Source organism: Delphinapterus leucas, chromosome 1 (assembly GCF_059928025.1).
Source record: "Delphinapterus leucas isolate spDelLeu-1000000601 "Yukka" chromosome 1, BTC_Dleu_Yukka2, whole genome shotgun sequence".
Lineage (NCBI taxonomy): Eukaryota > Metazoa > Chordata > Mammalia > Artiodactyla > Monodontidae > Delphinapterus > Delphinapterus leucas.
This window is the reverse complement of record NC_143129.1, coordinates 65,279,779-65,302,336: the sequence shown is the minus strand read 5'-3', so window position 1 is coordinate 65,302,336 and position 22,558 is coordinate 65,279,779. Positions and strand designations below refer to the sequence as shown.

Here is a 22,558-nt window from a genome sequence, read left to right as displayed (position 1 = left end):
GAATTACAGAATACCAACTTGTGTCCATTTAAAAATTAAGACAATTTGTGGATATGTACATATATACTGAAAATACAAACACCTATATAGGATGGATACATACCTCAAATTGGCATGTGTTTTCTGAGAAAGGCAGTAGAACAATGCGGGTAAGAAAGAGCTCCCAACTGTATTTGTATAACTGTTTAATTCTTGAAAAGACAAATCTGAAGCTTATACAGCATAATATAACATTTGTTAACATTGGGTGGTAACATGAATGCTTGTTTTGTAAATCTCTGTAAGTCTGAATTATTTCATAATTTTCAAAACCCAGTCAATTAGAAAATAAAAAACATAACTGTGGCAGAGAAGAAAGTCTCTTATTTTTCTAGCTTTTAGTTGGAAAAAATAAACACCCCAGAAGTTTTTGATGCTCATTGTGTGAGGTTCACACTTTGAGAAACTCTGTCGTCAATGCTGGGTTATCCAAAGGACATCAAGAGTCCAAGTTTCTATGCTTGTGGGGTGGCAGGGGGTTGGGGAGAGAAAGAGAGACAGAGAGAGACAGGGGGTGGGGATTGAGATTAAGAGACAGAACAGAGGGAATTTTATTTTGTATTACGTATTGTGGATTGGACAGCATATTCTTTTACTTAGGCCTCTGAAAAACGTATATCTGGTAGTGATATATGTTCAGTTTCAGCTGAAATCAGAGGGTAGTGTAAATAGAATATTTATCCCAAAATATAGCTTGGGGTAATTATGGAGGCTCATATACATATGAAAACATTGTTGAGGAGAAAGCCAAGGGCAAGTTGAGTAAGAACCAGGATATCAGGTAAAGGGGAAGCATGATGAAAGGAGGGGATGGGAGCAGAACACTGTTTTCAAGTGAAAGTCTATGTCGAATTCTATATTAAAATTAAAATCTGCTCCTCTGGCCAATGTGAGGGTGGGAAGGTCAGAGCCCACCTACTCATCATGCTCTGCCCGAATCTACGAAGACCTAGTACTACTGATAAGGCATATGGTCTTTACATTCTAGCTCATATTTCTACTTCCTCCCTCAACTTGCCTTCCTACTAAAATGGAAAATAAGGGTTGATACACTGAAGGGAAAGCTCAGATATTAGGATATCAATCTGACACTTCATCATATTTCTTAATTCTTTAAGTAAGATTTAAAATAATTTGATTTTCTTTTATTAATAATTGCCTAATATCTTTTGGTTAGGGAAAATGTACAAAAGTTAATTTACCTAGATAGTGTTCTATGTATGCACTTTTATCTATCCAAAATCATATTGAAATATTAAATTATGGAAATTATATGAAATCAAGCTTTGTTATATTTTAAAAGGAGAATTTGAAATGAAGTTGAATGTTTTATAATTCCTTAAATTAACATAAATGAGAAATGAGAAAAGTCTACACACACACACACACACACACACACACACATACACACAAACAGATGTTTCAGGCAAGGACATATTCCCCTAGTTAGAGATGTAAATGTATTTTTTTAATCTAAATTCTTGGGGAATCAAAACCCTAATTAGAACTAAGCAGCCCAGTTGAATTCTCTCCTCCTCAGTATGACAGGAAGGAGTTCTTCAAGGGCTACTCCAGTCTTTCTGTCTGTTTAATTGAATGACTTAACCTGAAAATTATGAGTTTAAATATTTCTTTAGCTGCAACGGGTCATTTACCTCAAGCCCCATTTTTATTTAATAATGACTGTTAAGTGGAAATCTGATTGTTGACCTTGAATCTAATTAACTCAGTGGATAGACAGCCTTTCTGTACTACATGAAGTACTGCACTAGATGAAAATAGTCATCCAAACTTCCTCTTGTACCATATATTCGAAGCACATACAGGGTCATAATCTCTCTTACTGACTTCCAAGTTATAATCAGGGGTAATCTTTATTGGCTACCTGTTTCTTAAACAAGCAGGATAAAGAAAGAGGCAAACACTTCATATGAGGTTATACCAGTATAGGGTGAAGTGAGGTGGTCTGTTTAAGATTTGCTCATAGAAACCTATTTGCCCTATTCTTCATACTGCTGTCTCATTCCAAGCTTAAAGTCTACTTAAATGCCCATTTTAGTACAAAGACACATAGAGATTATCAAGCAATGGTTACTCATTCTGTATTCTCACCACTAATTTTCATTAAAACCTATATACAATAAAATGCATTGATTTTATCCTAAATTTAATTTAGATGATTTTGGCCTGTTGTTTTAGTCTTCTAGATCTACTTCCCTGGGTTGGAGTTGGGAATCTTGATCCAGGTACTTTTATTTCAGTCTTGTTTTAACCACCAATTCTATATACTTTTAAAAAAATTGCAATATAGTTGATTAACAATATTGTGTTAGTTTCAGGTATATAGCAAAGTGATTCAGTTATATATATATATGCATATATTTTTTTTTCAGATTATTTTTCATTATAGGTTATTACAAGATATTGAATATAGGTCCCTGTGCTATATAGTAAATCCTTGCTGCTCATCTATTTTATGTATAGTAGTTTGTATCTGTTACTCCCATACTCCTAATTTATCCCTCCCCTCCTCCCTTTCTCCTTTGGTAGCCATAAGTTTGTTTTCTATGTCTCTATATACTTTTTATTCTCCATTTTTCTGTAGGATTATTTGTATTGTTATTTATTTATAGGAACTATTCATATATTTAGTACCCAAATTTTTATTGATTATCAATGCTCCAAATATTTATCTTTCTGTTGGTTGACTTTTCACTTTATGGTTTCATTTGATGGGCAGAAGTTCATTATTCAAATATTAATTCAGTCAAATTAATTAACTCTGTTTCTTTATGGTTTTTATTTTTTGCATCTTAAAAAATATATCTTTTTTTTTTATGCTGGTGTCATAAATATGTTTTCCTGTAACTTGTTCAAAGAATTTTAGAATTGTGCTTTCCACCTTTAAGTCTTCAATCTACCTGGAGTTGGTTTGTGTAAGATGTGAGGTAGGGATCCAATTGTGCCAACATCAGGGGTCTTATTGAAAGTATCTTTTTTTCTACTGCAATATTATCTCTGTCTTATATCAACTTAATGTGAATAGAATTGTTTGGGGGCTCTGCATTCTGCTTTAGTCATCTTTTTAGCTATTCTTACGCTAATAGCACCCTGTCTTAATTTCCTTCTTCCTGAAGTAGATATTTTCAGTTATTCCTTTCAGTGAGCATCTATGAATGGTAAGTTCTGTCTTCATTTGAAAATATCTTTACTTTATCTTCTCTGTTGAATTTTCAGTTTGAAGTATTATGGAATTTTAATTTGATATGTATTTTATATTGATTGGATTTCCCCAAATATTTAGTTTATCATACTACTGAATGAGTATACTTCCTCTATGAATTTTTTCTTTCTTTATCTTTCTTACTTCTGAGTCTCTTTCCATGCCTAATTTATTATTTAACAGTGCTTTACTCCTCACTAAGGAATCTGCTGTTTGTTAGAAGGCAAACCAACCTGGATAAATTCAGAGTTTCAACATTCTTTTGCTATAGTCTTATTTCTTTCCTCTACATTCATTGTTTTCCTTTCCTGCCTGGAAACTGGATGCCTGTGGTAGACTGGAGATCTATATCATACCCTCATTCACTTACTATGAATATAGTCAAGAGTAGTGGTATGAGGTTTTAGCAAATAGAGCATTTCAGCCATGAGAGAAAAATTATTTGCATAAGGAAATAAATACAATGAACCAGAAATTGGTACAAACTATACCAGTATGAGAAACAGTCGCAAAACCTAATGTGGCTCACAGAGGTAAACAAAAGCTGACAAAGGCATTAGTCGCAAAACCTAATGTGACTCACAGAGGTAAACAAAAGCTGACAAAGGCATTTTGGATAAGCCAATCTGTCTTTCATTCCCACACAGGAATTATAGGTCTGAAATATGGAGATCTTAGAACACTTACTAATCCTTCTCGAAACATAAGTAATTAACATCCATTTTATAGTGAAAGAAAATTAGTTTTGTAAAAAGTGGAGAAGCTTGCCAATATCTTGCAATATCTTGCAAATAAAGAATACTGAGTAGCTGGAGTCAGTGATTGCCAGTCTCTCTCCTAGGACCATACATCCTAACCTTATCAGCATATGAGAGGTTATCAAAATACTACTAAGATGTTGAAGTTAAGAACCTGCCTCCCGTTAGATGTATTGACAAATCAAGTAACAAAGGAGGTTCCCTGAGTTTTCTTCTTCTGTTGCTTAGTTTTTCCTACAACAACAGAAAATTCTGAAGGGATGATGAGTGAGTTCCAATAGCATATTTAACTTGAGTTCCTTTTCCTTTCAACTTTTAAAAGCATACAGTGCAAAAAAGTCTCCTGGTTATATGGTGAAATTTCACAGTAAGAGGCAATGCTACATTGAATATAACCCCAAAAGAGCCAGACAGACAGAAAGTGTTTTTAGGACCTATAACTCATCAGCTTTCTTCCAAAGACTATACTGATAATAGCTCGCATTTACTGAACATGGACTGTGTGCCAGGCACTGAGGTGTTTTACATGGAGTATATTTAGTTCTCACAGCTAACATATGAGGTATATACTATTATCATTACCGTCATATTACAGAAGAGGAAAGTGAGGCTCAGAAAGGCTAAGAATTTGTCAAGTTTGCCAAGTATGTAAGTGGTGGGAATGAGTTTCTAACTTAGTCAAATATGTTTAACTGTAGTTAAGAGCCTTCCTCTTAACACCATGAAATAGTCTTGAAGTTTCCCTGTTCTGTTTAATATCATCTACTTTATCTCCATCCTCATCAGAATTGAGTAAAAATGAAGCACGATGGTATTTGTGTTAGATGAGATTCCATATTGCTAGCACAGAAAGCCCAACTCAAGCTGGCATTAATAACAGATTTAGATAATGTGCCCACTTCCAAGTGAAAACTGGAGCTGGGGGAACACCATGTATTCATTGGCCCAGGACAGGATGGTGTACCCATCCATGAACCACACACTGTGGCAAGGGGAAAATGGATAACTTGGATTGCAATTTAGGTAATTCCTGAAGCCAGGGATGGGAACAATCCCACGGAAATTGAGTGGCTGCCCCTTGAGGTAGGGAGAGGGGAAATGGAAATATAGAAGCACAGGAAAACGAAAAAAGTCAGTCAGAATCAATCAAATGGAATCCTTACTTCCTTTCCCACTAAAAGATTAACACATAAATTAAACTAAAAGAAAGATCATGGTTAGATTCAAAATCTTAAAAAAATTCCACTGACGATGTGTGAATTAGCTCTCCATTAGCTGCATTGTAGCAAATTCCAAAATTTAGCTGCTTCGAAGAAGCATTTATTTCTGACTCAGTAACCTGAGTGTGGCTTAGCTGGCTCAGCGTCTTTTATTAGGTTGCTGGGGAAAGATCTTCCAAGCTCACTCATGGTTGTTGGTAGAATTTAGCTTTACTTGGGCTCTTGCACTGAAGCAGTTCCTTGCCATATAGGCCTCTCCTTAGGGCAGCTCACAACAGGCGGCTGGCTTCCCTGGGAGCAAGCAAGCAAGAAAGCAAAAGAAAATGCCCAAGACAGTCTTTTTATAACCTAATCTTGGAAGTGACATTCTATCACTTCTGCCATATTTTATTCTTTAGAAGTGAGTCAGTAAGTCTAGCCCTTTCTCAGGAAAGAGGACACAGAGGTGTGAATATCATGCAGAAGTTGGGGATCTATGGGGCTATCTTAGAAGCTGCGTACCATAAAGTGTGCATTTGTGTGTATGTGGGTGTGTACATGTGTTTTCAGGGACACTGGGTAGTCAGTGGTTGCACGTGGTATGGGGCCAAAAGAGTATGAGTTCTTATGGATTTTCCTGTTAAGAGTATTGGAGGGTTAAAATGGTAGTTGTTATCCCTACAGGAAACGTATGACATTCACAAATTGAGAATTTGAGCCAGCTTAATAAAGGGACTATTTACAAAGGTGTGGTAAGTTAAGTATAGAGAAATTACAAGGAATAGTATGTTATTCCAGGGTTTGTGACAGCTTGGTGTATCACTCCCCCGAGGCCTGAAGCAGCATGAGGAAGGAGCAGATATCAGAACTAGGAGAGGATATTTGTATGAGAAGATCCCTGGACAGGAGCTATGACTTTTCACCATAGGAAGCAGTCAGCCTATGGCATCTCTGCAGGGAAGGTGCCAGGGGAATAAGTATATTGAATCACTCTCCTCCAGCCTCCTGGTGGCACTACCCATTGGCAGAGCCCAACCAGAAGCCAGAAGGCAAGGAAGTTCACTGATGTTGTCAATATAGTCCAGTCTCCAGTTGCACACAGTAATGTGGGAAGAGTGGAGAGCAGACCTGGAGGGACAATCAGAAGATACCCAGTACAGAAATCAAATGAGTACTTATGAGGAAAATCATATCCATTTATAGGCAGAGAGGAAGAAACAGGCTCACACTACTAGGTATTGTTTAGAGCAAGCTAGATGGAAGAGTTTGTTGACAGAGAAGGGTATTTAACATCAGAACAGGCTTTCATATAATTGTGTCTCTTGAAGATCCTTAAAAATGGGAAACACACATCCATCTCTATGAAATGATTTGGGCAAAACTGTACTGATGAAAGAAGTGTAGCTAAGATGACTTTGAAGTGTCCTTGTAACTTGAGGTTATGGCATTCTAGGAGGAGTGATGGAAATCAGGGAACTGGATCTCGTGCAAAATATTCACAACTCTTTGAAATGGAAATTAGGCTATTCCAATTTAGGAATCAAATTAAAGCAAGTATTCAGGGTGTTAGCCAGCTGTGCTCCTGCCTGTTTGAAGTGGCAGCTAAAGGAGGGAGGCGTGCTTTTTCCTGGATGAAGCAGGATCTCACTCAGCCTGTTTTCATCTTTAGTTAGCACCTGTTGGCTTAGAGTGGTGTCAGCCAAGCAATCAGATGGTAGATGTGCCAAGTGTCTGGCCTCCCCGTGTCTGCCGCCCCTCCCCCCAATCCCTGTGACACCTCTCCCGATACAGATGGACAAGGGCTGGTTTAAAATGACAGTTTCAAGTTCGTGTGGGAAGAGAAAGTTAATTCAAAGAAACAGCCAGACAAGCTTCCTTCTTCTGTAGGAATAACTATTATCCCCTTTCCCCATGGCCTACCTGGGAACCCACTTTGCCTTCAGATCCCGCAGGCAGAAGACCAGTGATGAGCTCCGTCGGCATAGCATGTCCTTTATTCTTCACAAAGCTATTTGCAATGACTTCTTTCAGAGCTATCTCTACCTGCTGGAAAATATTCCCCTGGGTAAGTGAGTCAGAGCTACTAGATAAGGGACAAGAAATGACTGGAGCAACTGTGTGAGACTGTGGGGCTTTTGCAAAAGGAATTAGAACAAGGACACTTTCCAGATAAAAAGGACACACAACCAATGTCCATGGGCTTAAATGTTTCAGTGACATTCTTTTATGGAAAGTGCAAAGACCAAGTATTGCCTGGCAGGACAAGCCTCTATCTGGGGACTTCCATGCACCTCAGACATGGGTAACTTGCTTCTCTGGGTGTTGGTTGCCTGAGTGTCAGGATTATAGAAATTAATTTCTTGAGTTTGGAAGGACATTTTTAGTATTTGCAAAAATTTAGAGGTGGGCAAATTAGGTAACTCAAAGATGAGAATATTAATACAGAAGCATATCAACAAAGAATTTTTTAAAAAGGCTAAACAATAATAGATCAAGGTTGTTGGTGTGTGTGGCTGTGTGTGAGTGTGTGTGTGTGTGTTTGTATGCATGAGTACACACTCCACATAATCCTTTCTGGCCTTTCTAAATTACAATAATAGTCCAAGAGCTTAAAAGGAGCAGATTTTAGTTTGGTCTTTGAATATTAAGAAAAAAACTGGGCTGTAGTCTGTCTCCATTTTAGTTATTTCCTCTAGTTTTCAGGAATTGGACAATAGGGCAATAAAAAACTTATCTGGTTTGTCTACACCACTTTTCTCAGCCTCTGTGAAAATGGTTACTTCAGGGCGCTCTTAACAACACTGAAGAGGAAATAACTTGCGATTAAGGAGTAAAGTATCTCCCTTTGATTTATATTTTCCCCCCATGAAAGCAGGAACAGTGTGTATCAACCCCAGTCTGCTTTGTTAAGGTTGCTGAAAGCCCCATCGTACACTTGATGTGGCCAGGGTTTCCAGACGTGAAAGGAGCTACATAATTCTTTGTATTGCATTCAAAACTATGTTAGCAGCTTACCAAAGTCTCTTTCTATAAGTCCATTTCTGAAGGGAATCTTTAACTCTAGACATACAAATACTTTCATCTTATATTTATATATATTTCTTATAAAAATTTCGCATTCATGACTCTATTTGATCCTCACAGCCATGCTATGCGATAGATAGGGTATTATTATTTTTCCACCCACCTTCTCACTCTTGCCCCCTATCTTATCTTTTCAAGTGAGGAAAAGAAAATTCAGAGATGTTGAGATCTAATCTAGATAGATCTCATCTAGATACCAAAGAACCCAAGACCAGGGCTCTTTCTGGTAGATAGCACTACACATGAGTAATTCTTTTAGGACATAGTGTACATCTCATTTGTATTCAAATGGAAAAGTTAGAGCAGTCTATTTGGAAGGTGATGATGTTCTGACCACTCCACATATTGTCAGGGCATTGCTTTTCTGGAGACACTCTTTGGGCCACACCTCAATAACAGTAGCTTGTTGGCTCGTGTTGCATTAGTCTGGAGAAAGATATTAATTACAATAACTTATGAGAGGTTCACTAAGGGGCAGATGACTGCCCAATTTTAAAAATAACTATTAGAAAAGAAACTCATCTCTGAAAGTAGCTAAAGATGAATTAAAAGACCCCAATAAATATTTATTAGACAAATTAAGGGCCCTTTACTAATAATTAATTGCAGGTTACCAATGTCCTGAGTTCAAATTCTGGCACTGCTAGTGGTAGAGAAAATCACCTCTGCAAGTTACTAAAGTCTCTGAGCATCATTTTCCTTAAAACTGTGGGGCTGTTGGAGGATTAAATGCAATTATATATGTGAAACTAGCCAACGCTCAGTAAGCATTAGCTTTTTATCTCCTTCCTTAGAGTCAGATCTCTTTTAAAGTCATCATGTAGCCTTCCTTAGAACAGGCATTACCGAAGATGATAAGCTTAATTTGCTATATGGGAGTTTTCAGGCTGCAGTGGATATTAGTCTTTTCAGTTTGGAAATAAAACTCAGCCCCACTGAAGTGTTTTAGAGTTGGCTTCCCCTCCTCCTGATGATTTCAAGACTTCATAGAAATGAAAATAAAACCCTTCTTTTAAAAGGATGGGGAACCCTACTGTAGAGTCTGCACAGAGAGTTTGTTGTTTGGGGTAGTTATGGGAAGAACAGTGGCTAACCGGACTCTTTGATTCCTTCTTTCCTTCCTTCCTCCCTCCAACTGCCTGTGTTAGTCAGCCAGGCTCACACCAGCTCACCGTGCAGTGACATTCATTCATGGGGACATTTGCTGAAATATCCCCGACTAGCCTCAGTGATTCATGAAGAAGCAAGAGCATGCCTATTCAAAATCTCCAATGGAAAAGTTAGCTATGCCATTGAATACAACAGGTCTTCACAAAGAAATGGGAGCAAGCTTATTACTATTCTCAGTGGTTTACATATATTATCTCAGTTAATCCTCACAACAGCTCTATTATGTGGTGCCGTTATTTTCTCCACCCTATATCTGAGGAACAGAGGAAGTAAGTAGTGCAGGATTAGAATCCAGGCAGTCTAGCTCCATGGTCTGTCTTTTTTAACCACAAAATCATGCTGCCTCCCATTGTAAATGGCAACTTGACAAATGAGAGGAGCAATGTAAGTTTTACCACTTTTTTTGAATTGACAGGAATACAAAACATAGTCTATGAGGAGCACTGGCTTTCTACTGAGATAATCAACAAGATGGGCAGCCAGTGAGCAGGTTCATATAATCTAGTTTTACCAGCCCACATTCAGTTGGAGGCTTGGAGTCAATGAATTTTCCAAAGGTGGCTGTTTGTGAACAAATCAGAAGTAGAATAGGAAAAAAATTCATATAAATCTCCAGTTTGTATACCAGTGCATGCAGCGGCCTATATATGGCCCAATTGGAGATGTTCATATAATTACTCCTCAGTAATTATTCTAGCACTATCCACAGCATATTTCTAGTACATAGAAGTCAGCGAATAATTATTAATTATATATTGAGCAAGAATCTATTACTCCTGGACATTGTTAAAGGCTTAGTTTAACTTCACATTTAGAACAATAGTTCCACGTGGTTTAGCAAAAGGAACAAAGGCATTGCATTTATTTATTTATTTGTTTATTTTTAACATCTTTATTGGAGTATAATTGCTTTACATTGGTGTGTTAGTTTCTGCTGTATAATAAAGTGAATCAGCTATATGTATACATATATCCCCATATCCCCTCCCTCTTGCATCTCCCTCCCACCCTCCCTATCCCACCCCTCTAGGTGGTCACAAAGCACCGAGCTGATCTCCCTGTGCTATGCGGCTGCTTCCCACTAGCTATCTATTTTACATCTGGTAGTGTATATATGTCCATGCCACTGTCTCACTTCGTCCCAGCTTACCCTTCCCCCTCCCTGTGTCCTCAAGTTCATTCACTAGGTCTGCATCTTTATTCCTGTCCTGCACCTAGGTTCTTCAAAACCGCTTATATTTTTAGATTCCATGTATATGTGTTAGCATATGGTATTTGTTTTACTCTTTCTGACTTAAGGCTTTGCATTTAAATAGGTTTGGGTTAGGGCCTGGCTGTGACACTTCATTTCTGTGTAATATTGAGTAAGTTACTAAATCTTTCTGATTTTCTCATTACTTACCTGTAAAATGATGATTATAATCCCAGTTTTGTAGTGTCATTGTGAGGATCAGAGTGTGAAGAGATGACCTGAGAGTGCCTAGCCTAATGCCTGGAACATAGGTACCCACTAATGGTTAGTAACCAACCCCCCTTCACTTACCCCTTTTTAGAAGAGTTAGGCTCTGAGGAGGAAATTGAGAACAATGGCCACGCCTTTGCCATCGCAATTAAAAACTAGAATTAATAAAAACATTTCCTATAATACACTTGGAACTTCCAAATGAAACTCAGCATACAACTCTTGGCATTTTTCAAATTGATTTCATCCCTGTGGTAGGCATTGCTGCACAACTTTTTGTACAGTGATCCATCTTCCAAATGTTTATTGTTACCTTTGCAGTGCAAATGCTGTAAGATCATTTTTTCACTTTAAAGAAATGAAGAACCAGATAATTTCCCTTTATTTAGCAGACTCTCAGATACACTGTGTTAGATGGATGAAATATGAGTTTTGGATTTAAATAGACCTAGGTTTAAATCCCAGTTGTGTCACTCACTGGCAGTTTAGATAACCTCTTGATGCCTTGTTTTCTTCTGTAGATAATCACATTTATCTTACATATTCAGTTAGATATAAATGCTTAGCATATGTAGCACATATATACATATTTGATCAGTGATAGTTAATATTTTTTATTATTTGGGTATGCCTAATTAGGAGAGAAGATATATCCTCCTATAGTTTTTCGTAAACTACAAACAGTGTGACTTATTTGTGATTATGCTGGTTTTTCCTTATAACCATTCACTACTTTGCTGAACCTGTGTATTATTCAAAGAACAAAAAGCTAGACAATATTCCTTTATTCAGTGAACATTTAAAGGAAGTCTGCTATGTGTTAAGTGTAATTGTAAGTCCTAGGATTACAAGGAAAATAAAATAGAGCTGTATCCTGAGAGTTTAGTGTAGGAGAGAGACCCACAGATAATTTTTGTGGAATGTGGAAGTCATGATAGAGACCACTACAGGATGCTGCAGAGGTGCAGAGGAGGCGTGGTGACTGCTGGATCTGCTTCTGACTCTTCTGATGCAAAATCTCACCATGAAAAATCTGTCCCCAGTATCTTCACCTGAATTCTGACCTTTTCAAATTTGACAGTGGGTCAGGTAGAACACTAAAGTTGGAATAAAGAGTTAGGAAGACACTCAGCCAAGTGGGCAGGGGATGTGATGTGTGGTGGGAGCTTGAGTACATTCTCGCTAAAGAGGGGAAAGTGTATTTTCCCTCCTTTCCCACCTCTGCTTACGTTATTTGTGTTGAAGGCTGAAAAGAATTTAGGGAACACTGAAATAGCTCTCAGTTGAAAAGAACAAAACCCACTAAAACTTTTAGGGTAGGCAGTGCATTATTTTAGAGGCAAGAAACACCAGACACCTAAAGCATGCAGGGAAGAAATAAAACCTAGGGGGCCTCTCAGGGTAATTCTGAGACTTGTTAATGATGACTTTCTAGCATTCTGGCACACACAGACCCTTGGATTCTACCAGGAACATTGATAAACTCCCACTTCCTACCCTTTCCTGTTGGTGAAAACACAGATGACTTTGGTTTTTTTTAGATTCCATATGTAAGTAAGATCATACATTATTTATCTTTCTCTGATTTATTTCACCTAGTATAATGCCCACAAGGTCCATCCATGTTGTCACAAATGGCAGGATTTTCTTCCTTTTATGGCTGAGTAATATTCCATTGTGCCTAGGTACATTTTCCTTCCTTCCTCCCTTCCTTCTTTCCTCCCTTCCTTCTTTCCTTCCTCCCTCCCTCCCTCCCTTCCTTCCTTAAATTTTACCATTTCTTCTTTAATGGCTCAAATGAGAAGTCATCACCTACAAACCTCTTTTATGGAAGATCTGACACTTCATAAGGGCATCTTCTAGTTGGACTTTCTTTTCTCTTATAGACTAACTTGATTCAATATTCTATCTCCGATCATTTCAAACTTACCATTTAAATCTAGCCTACATACCCTCTGAAGACTCCCAGGTCAATTTTCAGTTGACAAACAGGTCTAACGTTTGGAATAAAGTCTAAAATAGTTATATCCAACTATTAAAAAGAGAAAAAGAAAAAGCTACTCAGCAAACATAGACACTTATCTCTCAACAAAATTTTTCTTAGAGAGTTCACGAGATCTTTGTTGTTCTTCAGGGCAAATTCACATATACTTTATTTTTATTTTTGTAACAAGTAAGCCGTTGGAAGGTCCTTGGGAGTTCAGCTCATAACATAGGTCAAGAAATAAGTACCATATTATATCAACGACTAATAGAGTGTCTAGTCTCTGTCTTAGACTACCCCAAGTTTCACAAAAACATCGCAATCATGCAAGAATAAGCCACTAGATGTATTTCTGTAATAAAAAGGCACAGGCTGATGACTGATAACCTTATCTGAATCAGCTGGCACCATTGCAGGAGCTATCAAGAAGGGAGAACCTGGGGCTGGCCATTACACCTCATATATCTTTTTAGTGAAATGTTCCTGTCAATTAGGTGACAAGCCCATAACCATAAAAACGTACCTATTGAGTCTGACCCCTGCTGAGCTTGGCATTCACTTGTAGTCTAAATGTTGCTGGCATAATGGACCATTCCCATTTCCAGATTAAGGGTTTTAATAAACTCCACCAACTTGTTGACTTAACCAGGTGATGATGAGTGTGGCTGTTTTGCTGCTTTGGTTGGATCAACGAGAGAGTACTGGGCTGTGGCTTGCCTGTGATCCCAAGAAGCATTCAACTCTGGGAAGACTTGGTAAGCTGTGATTTCCTAGCCTGCTTTTCTGAGACATACAGAAGAATTTGGAACAGTCATGTTTTTGGCATGGCGATGATTAATTTTTGTCGTCCCTGTTGAAATTATCAGCATTTCTTGAGCTACCTGTTCATACAACACTTTACCAAGTACTAGGGAAGGGGGACTGGTGTAGGTCAGTGGTTTCCAATGTTTTTGAACATGAGGGTGCTCCTTTTAATGTTTTATTTTCTCAATCAGTAACTAACTTGAGTATAAAGTGTCAAAAAATCTATGTATTATTAATAGTTTTAAAAGATTTGTATTTTTAAAATGACAATCTATTGTGGGTTAATATATATGGGAGATATAATATATAACATTGTTAGTCTCTAGAAAATAAAGTACATGGGAACTGATTCCTGTACCCCTTTTAGCAAATTCATGATCATTCAAGGGTCCAAATGTTGGCCACATCCAGTGTTTTCAAGTTGGGAAATACTGATTTAACTCCACAGATTTAACTCCACAGATGAACTCCACTAAAATGGATAGTAGTAGTGTTTATTGGATTTTTAACTTTTAGAATCAAAATTTGGGATTATGTAACCATTGTTCAATTCAAAGCCAAGTAGTGCATTAGTCCAATGTCACAATCTTTGTTTACCTGAAGAAAAATGTTCCTAGTTAAGGTTAAATAGATTGTCTTTTCTTATACTCCTTCTACATAAAATTATGTCATATTTTGGTTTGCTTCATATCCTGATTGTAACATTTTTATACTGTTGTATATTTTACTTAGAACTTTCAACTGTCTTTTATTTTTGTTGATTGCGGTTAAAAATATATCTTCCTAAGAATATCACTATGTCTCCTTACTTCTTACCTGCTATCTATTACCCAGAATCCAGTTCATTCTACTTCCTGAAGATATTTTTTTAAAGCCTATGTTTTCTGTTGTAATATAAACTGATTTCTTTCTAGATCTGATAGTATCTGTCATTTTGGTATTTCTTTTCATTGGATTCCTGGGTTAATTTCATTGTATATCTTCTCTTGATTTTAACCCTCATTGGGCTGGAATATAGCTTCAAAAAACTTCTGAAGGATGAATCCATGGGAGGTAAATATTCTTTCACCATTTGAATGGTAACAAATTTTAGCCTCAAAATAATTTTCCCTCAGAATATTGATGACACTGCTCCACTGTTTTCCAGGGTTTCTGATGAGATCCGTGTTATATGCCTGATTCTAGTTCTTTGAACATAGGGTTGCCAGATAAAATATAAAAGGCCGGCTAAATTTAAATTTAAGATAATCAACAAACAAATTTTAGTATAAGTATGTCCCATGCAATGTGTGATATTTCAACTGTATTTATACTAATAGATTATCCATTGATTATCTAAAATTCAAAATTAATTGTGTGTCCTGTATTTTTATTTGCTAAATCTGGCAACCCTACTTGAAGGTCAACAAACTTTTTCCCTCTAAATAACTTAATGATCTTCTCATTACTCTTTGTGATTTGAAATTTCCTAAGGATATATATAAATGTGACTTTTATTTAATTATTAGTATTTTTAAATCCATACTGCTCAGTACTTTTGGACCTTATAGTCTCTTTCAGCTCTGGGAAATTTTTTTCTATTATTTCTGTAATAATTTTCTTCCCTCCATTTTCTGTTTTTGAGAATCCTAATTAGCTTGATGTTGGGTCTTCTGAATTGTCTTTTTTTAAAAAATATTTTTCAAATTTTCTTTTTGATTATAGCTCATTCTTTTCATTGAATTCTGAGCACTGATGGAATGTACTTAGCACTTTCAACTCATACAACTTTTATTTATTTATTTATATTTTTTTGGCTGCGCTGGGTTTTCATTGCTGCGTGCGGGCTTTCTCTAGTTGTGGTGAGCGGGGGCTACTCTTTGTTGCAGTGCGCACGCTTCTCATTGTGGTGGCTTCTCTTATTGCGGAGCACAGGCTCTAGGTGCACAGGCTTCAGTAGCTGTGGTGAGTGGGCTCAGTAGTTGTGGCTCACGGGCTCTAGAGCACAGGCTCAGTAGTTGTGGCACACAGGCTTAGTTGCTCCACGGCATGTGGGATCTTCCCGGACCAGGCTCGAACCCGTGTCCCCTGCACTGGCAGGCGGATTCTTAACCACTGCGCCACCAGGGAAGTACATGAATTAAGTCTTTACAGCTCTAATCTTTTTACTTCTGTTTTCCATATCAATCTTTTCCTTTATGTCCTGATAATTTACTCAACGTTATATTCCAAAGTGTTTGGTAATCAAAATTTTAATTTCTAAGAATTCTTTATTATTCTTTAAATTATCATTTTCTTGACATCTTCAATTTATGGATGCACCTGTTCTCATACCTCTTCAAGGGTGTAAGTTTTTGTTTAGTTTTGGTTTAAATTCTCATTCATTTCCTGGATTATTTCTATTTCCTTTGGGGTCAGTTTTGATTGTCTATCTGTATCTTTGTTTTTCAGACTGCCATTTTACCCCCATGTGTTTGGAAATCATTATTTATCCATAGTTAGAAATGAAGGACAGGGGCAATGATTTTCGGTAATGGAGAAGGTTTCCTCTGTTATATACTTCTCCACTGAATAGAAAGGATGACAAGAAGCTCTACATTTGCCGGTAGATCTTGTGAGACTCTGAGTATGAGGAAATGAGGTACTTGGAATCCTCTATATGCCAGAATGAGTAGTGTTCTAGGATTCCAACACTAACTGGTCTTTTTCTCCTAAGGCACTTAATTAATATTTTTTCCTTTTTTTTAGAGAAGAGACATATTTACCCTCCCTAGGATTATAGCTGTGCTGCTTGTCACTTTTGTGGGGAGTGCATTGGTTGCCTCACCAGTTGGCCTGTAGACAGATTTTTTTGTTTTATTAACTCTTACTTCCTTTTGCAACTATCCTGAGCTGTAATTTTTTTTTTTTTTTTTTTTTTTTTGTCGTACGCGGGCCTCTCACTGTTGTGGCCTCTCCCGTTGCAGAGCACAGGCTCCAGATGCACAGGCTCAGTGGCCATGGCTCACGGGCCCAGCCGCTCCACGGCATGTGGGATCTTCCCAGACCGGGGCACAAACCCGTGTCCCCTGCATCGGCTGGCAGACTCTCAACCACTGCGCCACCAGGGGAGCCCGCTGTAAATTCTTTAGCTCTGTTCCATCTGCTTTGTCTGTTTTTTGTCTTCCAGAAATTTGTTGAAATCATGAATCCATTGATGGCCTCTTCTCATTTTCTTCACTGTTAAGGGTTGAGTTTATTAAAATGATTCTTGGGGAGTACTGGGGAGCAGGGAGGACAAATGCATATATTCAGCCTACAATCTTGAACCATAAGTTTCTCCCTTTTATCTCACTTTCTATCATTTCCTTCTGAATATCCTCTGATGAAAATATTTTATATCTGCAAATGTGCCTTTTGGTTTAAAAAACACACTTAAATGCGTACTCATTTACCCCTCAGAAGTAGAACACATGTTTTTCTAAAAATAAATGTCTTAAAATACCTGAAATAATGAAATGACATAGTATATGTGAATATGCCTAGTACACTACCGGGTACAGAATAGTTGCTCAATAAATATTATATTTCTTTTTATTATTTTATTTTCAGAAGATAGAGCTCAAGCACATTTTCTGTAATGTTGGTACAAAGAGATATTTGGGTATGAGTTGCATAAAAAAAAAGAGATGAAAAAATAGCTATGCCTAATCTACCTCGTGATTAGAAGTAAAGATTAGTGATTAAATTCTCATAAAATATTTGGAGGTAAAAGTTACTTTGAAACTTGTGATATTATTTATTCTACTGTAGCAAACATTGTTCAGCTTTTTTTTTAATACAGTGACAAGCTATTTTTAAAATTAAACTCTAGTGTTATTAAATCATGAAAATGCCACATGATTGTGATTTATGCATGAGATACCTGAAGATCATAGGAGTTAAGAACTTTACCCAAGGTTATTACATAGCAAGCAAGTCACTGAGCCAGAACTCAAACCCAGATCTTCTGACATCAAACTAATACCCTTTCTCCCACAGCACAAATTTGCAGGCTTCTAAGAGGAAATTCAATGCATGATAAGAATAAACTTGTTCTGCCATTTAAATACTGATAAATATTAATAATATTTCATTTGCAGTGAAATTGTGTGCTTTAACAAGTCAAGTCATCAATGGTGAGATGCACTTCTATGCCAGAGCTAAACTCTTCTACCAAGGAGTACCAGCTACAGAAGAGGGTATGATGGGAAATTTCATCGAACTGTCCAACCCAGATATCCAGGCCTCTTGGGAATTTCTTAGGAAATTTGTTGGGGTGAGTTATCCAACTGCAGTTTGATGAGGAGGCAAAGTCCTTTCAAACATTGAGCTCACATGCTTCTGTGTTGTTGCTTAAGTCATATTAAAGCCATATGGCTCAGCCAAGAGTTTAGTGTGAAAGCCTGTTTTAAGATGTTCAGAAAGGATAGGTCACATTAAATGACTGGTTTGTCCCACTTGGCATTTCACCCTCCTAGAACCAGCTAATTTCTTACAGGGGAAGGTGAACTAGCAGTGTTAATATTACAATTAGTGGATTAAGAAGACTTCTCTTTAAGAGTCTCATAGATAAACAGTTGATACCCAGATGATTGATGAGAGATCATGCCATTTTGGGTTTTGGGGTGATTTTTTGAGTCCCTGTAATAAAAATTCCATGTTGTAAGGAAATGCAAGCTTATGTTCAGTCTAAAAGTGGTAAGTATAGTAGAATCTCTTTATATTATTCTATACATAGTTGAGACATTGCCTTGAAAGAATGTGATCCCTTTGTAGACTTGGTGTTGGGTGAAACTCCACTTCCTTACTTCCACGCCATATGAAGATGGATCATATACTGTAGGGGCCAAAATCTTGGGCTCTAGAGTCATTACAGTTCTTCTTACTGTATAAGCAACCTTGGGCTTATTCCTTAAATGCTCTTAAACCTCAAGTTTTCACCTGTGACTAGGGCATAACCACAGAACTCACCTCATAGGATAATGTGAAGCTCAAATGAGATAATATAAGTCAAGTGCTTACTTTAGTGCACATAATTATTGCCCAATAAATCTAATTTATTGCTACTACTACTAATAACAAGCTTTCATAAAATGCATTCATTATATTTTAAGGAGCTTCATTCAGTTGTTAGAATAGACTTAACCCACACAATAAAGCTATTGTTGGTTCTACTGAGAACAAAGTCCTACCCAGCAAATAGGTTTTGTTCCAATTCACTATGAAGTCATTCGTTTGAAATTTGGAGTCCATTTTATTCTAATGAAGGCAACATTAAGAATATTATGAATATTTGGGGTTATGTTGTCAACCTATTTAGAAGCATAACATTAATAATATCCCTAGTGTTGAGGTAAGGTTCACTGCACATCCAACTTCCCTAGAGCACCCTTTGCCTGAGTATAGAAAAAAGGATAATGATGGAGCACCCATTGGGCCAAAGTGGACATCAGCTGTGGCCATAAAGACTATGGAGCTAGGGATGTTGGCTGGGGCTATTTCTAGGTCAGGTTAACCTGGAATATTTTTAAATGAGTGTTGCTGACTGATTTCACTGAGCACTTTTTCTGAGATAGTCAGTCACTCTGATAAGCACTTTAGAAGCACTGTCTTATTTACTCTTCATAATAATTCTGTGAGGTAAGTACTATTATCATTTCTTGTTTTCACAGTTGTGGAAACTGAGGCTTGGAGAGGTTAAATAAGTTTTTAAGGTTACACAGTTGGTAAGAGACAGAGCTAGGACTTATGCCTGGCAAGGTCTGTCTGACACCAAACTCCCTGCTCTTATCCACGACATATTTTTTCCATTTGTCTCATGAAGCAGAAAAATCCCTGCTTTGTGTGTGTGTGTGTGCGTGTGTGTGTGTGTGTGTGTGTGTGTGTGTGTGTGTGTATACCACAGACCTCAACTCTCCTCCAGTCTGGCCAAGAGCAATCCCTCCTGCTCGCCTCATGGTGAGGCTGACTTTGATCCCAATGCATTTCAGAAGCTTAGTTAGTAATCCAGCTGTCTTGTCACTCCATGTGGAATGCCAAGCTGACCACAGGGATGCTGGTCAGACAGAGCCCATACACACGCCCATGGACCCGGGAAAGGAAACAGCCTTGTGCTTGCATATTTATGTTGGAAAAGAGCAGCCTGCTCTTTTCAAACAAATATAAGGAGTCCTTCTTAGTAGACTAGGCTCATTGTGAAGCTGTGACCTCTAACTAAGTACAAACACAGTCTTTTTAAAGAAATGATATTTTGGTACTTTGACCTTAATAATATGCTAAATTAGTATCCAGGTCAAGATACAAGGAGTTAGGGAATATGAGTATCTGACGTGATTTATCCTTGTGTCAACTGGGAAAAGACAGATTGTTTAATTTAAAGTTTTTCTTTCCTTTCAACACTTAGTGACATGAGACAGTGGGAAAAGGTGTTTAAACTTGTTGCAAATGTGCTTACTTTAGCAAATAAACAAATGATACCAAGATGATGTCAACAGCATAGCTGATAACATTCCTTACTTCTAGCTGTCTATTGGGAAAAGTAGAAATTTATAAAAAGTAATTGGTATTTGATGATATTTATCTCTTGACATTTCTCAGAGATTGGATGACTAAAAAATTGGGGGCTAACTTGTATTTCATCGTTTTTATAAAGTGGCATTTAGCACTTTCATTTTAGTTTTTTTTTTGCGGTAAGCGGGCCTCTCACTGTTGTGGCCTCTCCCATTGCGGAGCACAGGCTCCGGACGCGCAGGCTCAGCAGCCATGGCTCACGGGCCCAGCCGCCCCACAGCATGTGGGATCTTCCAGGACCGGGACACGAACCCGTGTCCCGTGCCTCGGCAGGCAGACTCTCAACCACTGCGCCACCAGGGAAGCCCTCATTTTAGTTTTAAACTCCAGTGGAAAGAAGGTAAAATAATATTCTTCAAGACAAAATACATAGGCAGAATCAAAATGAAAATGAAATTTCTAAGAATATTTCACTATTTTATATGAATCCATAAATATGAAGATAGGATAATAACTGAAAATAACAAAACATCTTGTTTTGAAATCACACATTGTAGGTACTTCTGGTCACATTCATGGAAGAGCATCAAATTTCAATCCAATCACAGTAGTGGGCAGCCATGGTATCCAAGAGGCTAGAGATGTTGTTCCCAAGATCAGCCTTTAAATGTCCCTTCTCAGAGGTGCTGCATGTGAATGAGAGACAGAGGAATAAATGTGGTGCCAGGATATGAGAGGTAGTGCCAACCATGTGGAGTGATATGCAATAAAGAGAACTAGGCAGTAGTGGCGAAGGGCTAAGGTGCTCAGGATTTGAGTGAAAGGCATCTTTTGTATTTGTAAATAACTTGTTTCAAGGATAACTGCGGTCAGATATCACACATCTAAGTTGGTGAAAAATACACATCAGAGGATGTGCATTTTCAAGGAAGTTCTATTGCAAATATTTCACCTCTTTGGGCCTCAGTTTCTTTGTCTGAAAAAGTAGGGAGATTAGACATGAATGGTTTTAAAACTCCAGGGTTGTACTGATACCCTTCAAGGGCTTATTGGGAGAATGATAGAAAGGCTGAGTGGGTGAGGCCCTGCCTCACTTTAACCAGAACAGCTTCATATTTATTTGTTCATTGAGAAAAAGGAGTTAAGCTGTTTTAAACTTCTTGAAATCCTCTGGCATAGATCTCTGTTGTCTCTGTTTTATTGTCCCATGGTTCAATTTTTAAAACCACTTGCTATAATAATGTGAGCAACATGATCAGTAGAGGCTTTAGGGCTAAATAATGATAAGAAAAAATTATAATGAGAATCTCTAGTTGAGCACACAGATTTCAACTAAAGTCATTTTCAGTAGCTTAAAATAATTTCCCTGTATTTCCCTCCATCTGGTTTATGTTATAAATTTATTTAAATGATGCTACTTTTATGGCCTTCATAACATAAAACTTTAGCCTAGGCCTTTTAATGAATTAGCTTAGTTTATATTATAATATCTGAATGAGGGATGTAGCATATTGTAAGTAGGAATGGCAAACAAGTGGCACATGTACTACCACTTCCCATTCCCATACTCAAGGCAGACATAACTAATCAATCATAGACCTCTTCCTGGTAAGTCTGAATGAAGCCTTAGAATTCTCTTCAACATAACGTTAGACAGCTACTAACAAGGGAACCAGAGTTGTGGCACTTGAGGTGACAGCCCTAAGGTAGAACTGGCTTTGGATTCACACAGTTCACTGTTCAAATTCTAGTTCTGCCATTAGTTGGGTGATATTAAAAAAGTCTAAGGGTCCTCATCTCCAAATTGGAGAATAATCATTATCTTGTGGGGCTTTTTGATTACTATAGTTATTATGGATGCAAAGAGCTTGCTACACACAAGCAGTCAATAAATTGTGATTATTATTATTTCCTCTGAAAAGAAACTACAATTACTTCACTTTTTGTTCTTCTTTGTTCTTGCTGTAAGGAAGGCCTTTTGAGTGGACTGGAAAGCAGCGTTTCTGATGTTTCCTTCTGCTTAAACTTCACCTTTTGATCCTTAGCCAATTTTTTTTTTTTTAAACCCTTAGGTCCTGAGAAATCAAGAGTAGACTTTCTCCTTAAGATCTTGATTGACAACTTCAAATATCTTGTTACTGTAATTTCTAGCACAAAACCTATTCAGCAGCCATCCCAACTGTGACCAAATAATTTAGACCAGCTGAATCTTATATATATATACACACACACACACACACACACATATACATATATATATGTATATATGCACATACACATATATACACATATCATAGATGTATACTGGTCATGTACACATACATA

The 22,558-nt window shown here is 37.4% G+C and overlaps 1 protein-coding gene across 1 annotated transcript in view; it reads left to right on the top strand.

The window, feature by feature from the left end:
- Positions 1 to 492: 492 nt before the first annotated feature.
- The window catches only part of NTMT2 (N-terminal Xaa-Pro-Lys N-methyltransferase 2), a 43,683-nt gene continuing 21,617 nt past the window's right edge, over positions 493 to 22,558 (top strand). The window contains 2 exon segments of the mRNA XM_022560139.2: positions 493 to 7,284; positions 17,824 to 17,999. Coding sequence (XP_022415847.1) covers positions 7,131 to 7,284; positions 17,824 to 17,999 — 330 coding nt within the window. The 5' untranslated portion in view covers positions 493 to 7,130.